This window comes from Populus euphratica, unplaced genomic scaffold (assembly GCF_000495115.2).
Source record: "Populus euphratica unplaced genomic scaffold, PopEup_1.0 scaffold253.1, whole genome shotgun sequence".
In the NCBI taxonomy this organism is placed as follows: domain Eukaryota; kingdom Viridiplantae; phylum Streptophyta; class Magnoliopsida; order Malpighiales; family Salicaceae; genus Populus; species Populus euphratica.
The window spans coordinates 25,826-34,572 of NW_011500133.1; the positions used below are offsets into that span (position 1 = coordinate 25,826).

The 8,747-nt window shown below is 27.7% G+C and overlaps 1 protein-coding gene across 1 annotated transcript; it reads right to left on the reverse strand.

The window, feature by feature from the left end:
* Nucleotides 1-587: 587 nt before the first annotated feature.
* Nucleotides 588-2,392, reverse strand: LOC105110414 (nudix hydrolase 4-like). The gene is made up of 5 exons (XM_011005447.1): nucleotides 1,859-2,392; nucleotides 1,410-1,515; nucleotides 1,209-1,292; nucleotides 981-1,109; nucleotides 588-877 (listed from the first exon to the last, which is right to left on the reverse strand). The coding sequence occupies exons 1-5, from the start codon at nucleotides 2,035-2,037 to the stop codon at nucleotides 773-775; spliced, it is 603 nt and encodes a 200-aa protein (XP_011003749.1). The 5' UTR covers nucleotides 2,038-2,392; the 3' UTR covers nucleotides 588-772.
* Nucleotides 2,393-8,747: the final 6,355 nt, after the last annotated feature.

An 8,747-nucleotide genomic window follows, 5' to 3' on the forward strand; every position in this document is an offset into this window, starting at 1 on the left:
GAGGTCTTCTGTATTACTGGATGGACGTGTCACTTGTTGTGCTCTTCTTTTGGTAAATTTGTCTGGGAACGGATCTGCCAAAGCATTGTTATAAAGAATTCAAGCAAAGTCAGTCTACAAGTCTCTTCATCACCCGCCTGCATTATTTTTTTTATCCATAAACTGCTACAGACCAAGTCGCCAAACCATCTCCGTCACCAAGGGCAGCATTGGCATGCAGAAGCAGGCATTTCGCGTGTAAAGAACTCAAAAGCCCCTCTTTTGGCGTTGGCCTGCTGGCCTGCAGGCCTGCAGAAGCAGGCATTTTGTGTTTAAAGAACTCAAAAGCCCTTCTTTTGGCATTGGCCTGCAAAAGCAGGCATTTTGTGTTTAAAGAACTCAAAAGCTCTTCTTTTGGCATTGGCCTGCAGAAACAGGCATTTTGTGCTTAAAGAATTCACAAGCTCTTCTTTTGGCATTGGCCTACATTTTGGTGTTCAAAGAATTCTCGAGCTCCTCTCATTTTTAGCAGAGCCGTCTTTGGGATGCTTGGTTGGTAATAGATACGTCAATTTTAATTATCTCCGAAAATTTGGAACAAGAGTACGTGGTAAAGAATCGAGCTTATTGCTTGAAAGAATCAATGAATCAAAATTTGTACACCAACTAATAAAGACGACCACCATTTGCACCTCATGTACAAGATGCTCAGTAACCTATTCTAGGTTGAAAACCCTATGGCCGCTGACAAATGTTCAATTTACAAGCAGTTGCTGCATTTGTTCCAGGTTTCCTAACTTTGTGCTTGGAGATTTCGACTTTGTTGCCTAAATAATTCTTCTAAAGCTTCTCGCATCCACCAATTATGGCAAACTTCTCTAGCTTCATTAATAGAAACCTGAAAGAAAAGAGCAGATACATTGCTGGATCAGATCCCATCCTCTTAAACAATTGCATAAAAACTATCGATCAACACCATGACAACATACGTTAACACATACCCATCTTCGTTTACGGATATTTTTCTCCGGCCAACAGTCTAATTCTTTTTGAACAAGCAGAGGAAACATGTAGCTCTCATGCATTATGCAACTCCTTTTACTCTTGTAATGCCATGGGCCTAATTTATCCTGCAAAGGCAACACCGAAAAATTCAATTAGATTTCATAAGATGGCATCGACTGAAACAATGAGAAACTTTTATGTAATGATGGATTGCATATACTAACCTGAACAACACCAATAACTCCTGCTTCCTCCTCCGTCTCTCGCTTCGCTGCCTCTTCCATACATTCATCATTTTCCCATCCTCCCTGTTCAATATAGAACAGACTATTAGTTAAGAGAAAAAGGAAATGACTGAACACAGTTATCTTAAAAACCAAATGATGATAACGAGCCTGTTGGTGTAAGCAACTTAGTATTAGTACCTTTGGGAGCAACATTCCTTGACCATTTTGTGCACTAATGACAAGGACTTCTAATTCTTCAACTGAAGTTGGTTCCTGTGATTTCTTGTATCTATATGGAATGCACCTGCATAATTTTAAAAACAAAATAACGAAAGAAGATCAGATCATAATTTGACCAATTAAAAGTGAAAGAATCTCTCTTTTTTCAACAAAATAAAATTCAAATGCAAAACAAGGATTAAAAAAATAAATCCAAGCCAAAATCGATATCCTAAAAGACCAAAACATCAAAACCATGAAGGCAACAGATCAAAACTATATTTAAATATACAAAAAAAAAAATCAAGTTCAACAAATTTAACTTGAGATTGTAAAGAGTTTCCAAATGTTTTAGCAAAGATCAAGCAAACATATTTAATTAAGGAATTGCCAAAAACCATGAGATATGAAAGGAAAAGAAAACTCACCCTACAACAAGGCGATAGCCTTTCTCATAACGTTGAAGATGTCTGCCAGTACGAGAAACCAAAGTGACCATATTCTCAATTTGCACAGGCAAACACTTTGATGGGATTTTAATAGGGAATGGGAAAAGAAAGTTGAGGAGATTTGTTAAGTTTGTGAGATAGAAAGAAAAACACCTCATGTTTATGCCACACAGAGACTCAATACCAGATTTCTGGTGAAGGTTTTGATTTGTTTGACAGTAACCTTAAATTATACAACCCTCAATTTGCTCTTCTTTTTCTTTCCTTCTTGAAAACTAAACACGGGTTCTCTCAAATGGGATTTTGCTATACTTAGAGAAGATATTGTTTTGGTAGGAAACGGAGAGCATTTGATGCTACAACGATACCGCGAACAAAAAGTTCAGACAAAAGTATGTGGATAAGGAACTGAGGTTATTTGATGCCCTTAAATAGAGATTTTGCAGTTCGGAGAAGGAGGGAGAGACAGGGAGGAAATTGCTGTATGGCTTTTGTCTTGATAAGTGGACAGACGCGCACTTTGTGATGGTGAGCATAACTCGATTCGAAAGTGAAATATTCAATAAGAACACCCCTTTTTATTTAGCATGAGGATTATCTTGTTAATTATTAGTTCTTTGACTGACTTTCGTTCGTGCTCGCGTTGCTTATTTCTTGGATCGCCTGTTTGAGGACTGCAATTGTGACAGCCTCTTCATGGATTGACGGGGTCAGAGAGCGGTTTTCGTCTGCAAGAGTCAAAGATAGAAAATAATAAAATGCATGATTTATTCAAATATGGAGATAGAAGTGATGTCTTTTAATCCCATAAATGTTTACCCAAACACATATCACGGGTGTTAAAAAATAACTAATTTTATAGATGATAATGGATAAAATAATTTTTAAAATAAATATTATGTGAGTTTGATAATAAGTTAGGATAATTTTAAAAATAAATATTATATGATTTTGATAATAAATTAGGATTTTATAAATGATAATGGATAAAATAATTTTTAAAATAAATATTATATGAGTTTGATGATAAGTTAGGATTTTTGAAATTTGATCAACTCAGTACAATCTAACTCATATTTTTTTATATAACCTGCTAATAATATAAATATTAAAAATTAATTTGTTTATTTAATTTATTAAGTTCAAATCTTAATTTTAATTAATCATAACATGTGAAAAATAGTATTATAAATCCAACCCGTGAATTATAAAATATTCATAAAAAAATTAGTTCAATTTGATACATTCAATTTATTCAAGTTTAAAAGATTTGAATAAATCAAGTTTATAATTTATAAAATATTAAAAATTAAATTTGATACAATTATGTATACAAATTCAATCCTCTCTCTCTCTCTCTCTCTCTCTCTATATATACAAACTCAATCCTCTCTCTCTCTCTCTCTATATATATATATATATATATATATATATATGAACACCCTTAATTTATATATGTATAAATAATTTATAATTTCTCAATGTATTTCTAAAAAAGTTTGTATTTTTCATGACAATGTATTTAATAAAAAAAATTATATAAAAAAAACTATATGCACCTTCTATCTCTCCTAACCCTTCCATTACCATCAATAATAAACAAACAATAAAATATAACATTTAAAATATATTACCTCACTAAACATTTCATTATCAACAATCTTAATCGAGAAGAATTGTGCATCATCATATAACTCATTTATAAATATAAATTCTAGTCTATAGTTTGTGTGCATGATATTATTATTGTTTTTACAAGAAAAAAACAATATAAAGAAAATCAAATCAAATCCCTATTACTTTCTAGTAATACCAATTGCAATATCTTATACATCATATATATAGCATTAATGGTCATATAATAACAATTTTTTTTTTTCTTAGTAAGCATTTACCAAAATTTTGGTTGTTAAGAAAATCAAGATCCATGCATCAAAAATATGGTTGACCTTTATTCAATAAAGTTCTAATCTGAATGTGGGTTTTGACCTCCCCATTTACGCAGAAAATATTGTCGTTTGACTCCATGTTCAAAAGACACGTGATTATTTCTCGTGTAACTAGAAGGACGTGTGTCAAAACTAGAAATGGTCTCACTGGGAATACAATGTGTTCGCCCTCACATTCACATACATCACACTTCGTCATGCCATTATCTAACTTAACATCACGCGCCAGGTGCGCGTCGGAATGCCTTTTTGCTACCACGATATTTCGCAGTTTTTTATTATTTTCCTTCGTTACATAAATTGAATAATTGCGTGGACTTATCTATCGACCGTGTACGCTTTTATTTATTCAGAGAGTTAATTATGAATTAGTCGGTGTAGTTTAATAAAACTACTAAACCAGCCCTCATTAATTTAAAATATTATTATTTGATCCTACATTCTTAAATCCATTAAAAACTCAACCCTGCAAATTCCACATTCCTTTTTTTTCCCCCAAAAATATAAAAAGTCAAAGACAATTAGGAGAGGACTCAAGATTTCGATCAAGAGAGAGAATGTGTTCTTGAAACAACTTGCTATTAAAAAAATGCTTGGAATAGTAATATTCATTACTTTTCAAAAGATTTTTCATTTAAAAATATATTAAAATAATGTATTTTATTTTTTAAAATTTATTTTTAACATAAACACATCAAAAAAATTAAAAGAATAATTGAAAACAAAAAATATTCTCAATTTTTTTTAAAATAACCCCACCTCAATTACCCTTTAGATCCAGTATGGTCAACTTCAGTCAAGGGATTAATTAACTATTTTGATACTAGAGGTACTGATTTAATTTTGAGAAACTCAAGGACCGAGATGTGAAGTATTTTATTGTTCAAATGCATGCGTGGCACTCGGTTTTAAAAATGGCGGCACATATAGTAGGCATTGAAGCGAGACCCAAACAACACGGCTTTAAATAGCCTTTTTTTTTTTTTTAATCGTTTTTCAGTCAGGGTAATAATTTCTAGGGAGGGATTTTTCTTCGTTACTTCAAAGCAATGTGAGAAACGAGGATTGTCAGTCAACAGGGAGTTTTTTATTTTTTAACACAGTAAAAAAAGCGGATAAAATAATACAATTTAAATAATAATTGAAAAATTAGCGTAGTCGTAATGCTATAGTATCTTATAATAATTATAAATAGATGTATAATTAGTTTAATTCTTAATAAAATATTATATTATTTTAATTATTAATGTATATTTATTATTTGTAATTAAATATATCATATATTGCTTACGTGAATTGTATTTTAATAATAGAATAGTCTATTCCTGGACACTCATGTATATATCATCTATAAACTATGAGAGTAATAAATGATATCTGTAATTTTTTAAATTTATAATTAATATTTTTCTCATATTATTTTACCTAATTAATTTTTTAAAATATACTATCTTACCAAACACTAACAAAAAGGTGTTGCCGAACGGAATCCCAATGATTTTGTCTTTGTTGCCGGCAAGTTAGGCTATAGTTATGGGGAAACTAATCAATTGAGATGAGGCACTAAACCGGTAAGGATGCTCCAAATGGAAACTCAAAAGCAAAACGACAAAAAAGAAGAAGGTTTTTATATTATTTTTTATTTTCATAGCTTTAAGAGAAGAGATATAAAATAAAGTGTCAAAATAGTATTTCTATATTAGAGAGTTATTTTTATGTATAGGTTAAAAATGATAAAAGTTTATTTAATATATTTTTATGTGAAAGAAAAGTTTTGATTAGAGTCATATTAATTAGTTATAATTAATAAATATTTTTATTAATATTAAATATATTAAAATATAATTTGATCTTCTAAATACTCTTTATTTTATTATTGGAGTTCATGTAAAAAAATATTTATATTATTTTAAAAAATTATTATCAATTTGACTTTTCTTAATAGCATGTTCTATTTAATTTTTCATTTAAGATACTGTATGGAAACAAGAAAATGGATTAAAAGTACCTTAATTCTGGATCCGAGCTTTTGAGTTTTAACTCAATTACATGGATGATAGAAGAAAGTCGTAAATTGAAATTTGGGTTTCAAGCCATCTTTATTTAATTGGTTTAAAATTTTAAGAATTAACAATAATCAAGTGTTTTAAATTTAAGAGTCATTTATAAATTGAAATATTTGATTATTTATAGTTATTAAAATTAACTTGGGATCGACTTCACACAAGATTCAAATTATAAATTGAGCACACAAACTTGAATCATTAATAAAATTTAAAAGATTAATAAGTTATTGTTTTAAAAAAATTAAAAAATATTAACATGTTTTAATTAGCTTCAATTTAGAATGCACATTGAATTATTTTTTAAAATCTAAAAGCAAAAAACAAATCAAGAAAATTATCTCGTCTACTTAATATATCCACACCAAGTTCCTTCAAATTGTTTGAAAGTTCATAATAGTATAAATATCTATATATTCTTTCAATGTTTACTGATTTTTAATTAAAACCCTTTCCTAAATAAAATTATAAAATCAAGTAATATAATAGTATTTATTTCAAAAATCACGGGTAATTAGGAATTTAATATTAATAAATTTTGTATTCTTAAAAATATTTATTACCTTTTGATTTTATTTTTTGGATGCAGAATTTTTAAATTGAATTTTAATCAATATAAAATTAAATACTAATACTAGATTGGAAGAAATAAGATGCCAAAAAAAAATTATAGAATTTTTGTTTGATCATATTTTTCGTATATATAAATCTGTTGCTATTGATGTTTAAATATGATGACAACAATGTAAATAAGTATAATCATAATGACTATGACAATACACAAACAAAATTATGATAATATAATTAAATGCTAAAAAATTAATTATATACGAATGGTAAAAAAGATAAAATTGTATTATTCTATAATGTACAAGCGTACAACTAGTTTTATTGTAAATTTAACACTTTTAAGACCTTTCTTGATTTCTCCTTCATGATTAGCAGATGAAATATATACAAGAAAAGCAATGTTAGCAACAATTTTACTGTTATTGTTATTGTTTTTATATGTTGAAATTGATTATTTTAAAAGAGAAATTTCTCGAGAAACTTCTTTTATATTTTGCTTTCATAATTAAAATAATAATAACTATGTAATAAAAGATATTTTCTTAATTATTTTCATCTTAAATAACTTTAAAATTAATAAATTTTTAAATTTTATCATGATAAAAATATTTTTTTCTGCACAAACTCTATTATCTAGAAAATCTTGTCACCAATCTTTAGCATCATAAGTAAGTTTATGTATGATAAATTCTACTTTCCAATAATAAAAAATCTTGTTCCAATAAAAATAAGTTTCCAACTCTAACAGCCATCTAATAAAGTTTATTATGATATTGAAATTGATTACTTTAAAGAGAAACTTCTTTTACGTTTTGCTTTCATAGTTAAAATAATAACAACTACATAATAAAAAATATCTTCATAATTATTTTTATCTTAAATAATTTTAAAATTAATAAATTTTTAAAGCTTGTCATGATGAAACTAAGTTTATGTATGATAAATTCTACTTTCCAATAATAAAAAATCTTGTTCCAATAAAAATAAGTTTCCAACTCTAACAACCATTTAATAAAGTTTTTTTTACAAAAGTTTCTATAAAAAGAGAATCTTATAATAATAATAATAAAAATAAAAAATAAAAATAAAAGCAAGTGTAAAAACAAAATGATTATGAATTAAGTCTTAATTGCTTCACAAGTCATAAGGACAATTGATCATATAAATATGATGTCTATAAAGATTTGCATGTTTGGTTTTATATGAGGTAAGGCTCTAAATATATCCATCATCTCATCACAATTTATACTTGTACCTCCTTTTTTAAAGTATGAGATAGTTAAGTATCTTATGATTTTTGCTAATGAGTGTCCCATTCAATCTAGTATTTGCTATTAGGTTTTTTTTTTTGTTATTTTAGATCTCATAATACCTTAGATGAACTTTTTTCTTGCATCGTGGAATGGAAGGTTATTGCCAATATCTTCACTAATCGAATAGTCTAACTTGATTCAAATCTAATTAATACAACATCTAACATAGACAAGGTTGTTTGATATATAAAAATTTATAGCCCTAAATTATAAAGAAAGAAACTAGGTTCCAAGCTTTAAAGTTATAACCTTTAATGGTAAAGAAAACGTGGGTAGTTTTTGAAAAGTTTTTATCTCATTAATTTTATAGTAAAAATATCTTACAAGTATGTGTATCTGTGTGTATATATCAAAAATCCTAATTAATAAAATTATAATTAAGTTAAAATTTCTAATAAAAAGAATCCAAAAACAAAGCAAAAAATTAAAAAAAAATCCCTAGCAATAACTTTGTAACCAACTTGAATTCAGAGTGACATAATTATAAAGGATTAGGTAATTTAGGTTCTTAACTAAAAAAATTAAAGGATATAATCAAATAGTTATTATTGAATAGAAATGATTGAATTACAATAAAATTGGACTCAATTTAACAAAATAAAAGTTTTCTGGGCATAATCAAGGTAACCCGGGTCTCCTGTGATAAAACTAAGTTGCTCTTAAACATTTCTTCATGTAGAAAAATACTAAAATTTTTAATTTAAAATATTGCTATAAATTTAAAATTTAAAAAATAAATTTGAGATTAAATTCAAAAGGATCTTAAACCAATTTTATCGAAGACCAATTTCACGCTTCAAAACTCTATCGTATAAGATATGTCCTTCCACATGTCATTTAGTTGTGGTTTAATGCTTGCCTACCATTCATGTAGATTCCTTTTCCTATGCAATATCTTAATTGTTTGTAGGCTTTTGGACTAATCACCTTCTTGCAATTTTCTAAACAAGTTGCTTAATTGTAGAGAAAGAGT

Coding starts and splice junctions, on each gene's coding strand:
- LOC105110414 (XM_011005447.1), bottom strand. CDS start 2,037: ATGAGGTGTTTTTCTTTCTATCTCACAAACTTAACAAATCTCCTCAAC. Junction 1,293..1,409: donor AAGGAATGTTGCTCCCAAAG/GTACTAATACTA, acceptor TATATTGAACAG/GGAGGATGGGAAAATGATGA. Junction 1,110..1,208: donor GAGTTATTGGTGTTGTTCAG/GTTAGTATATGC, acceptor TTGCCTTTGCAG/GATAAATTAGGCCCATGGCA.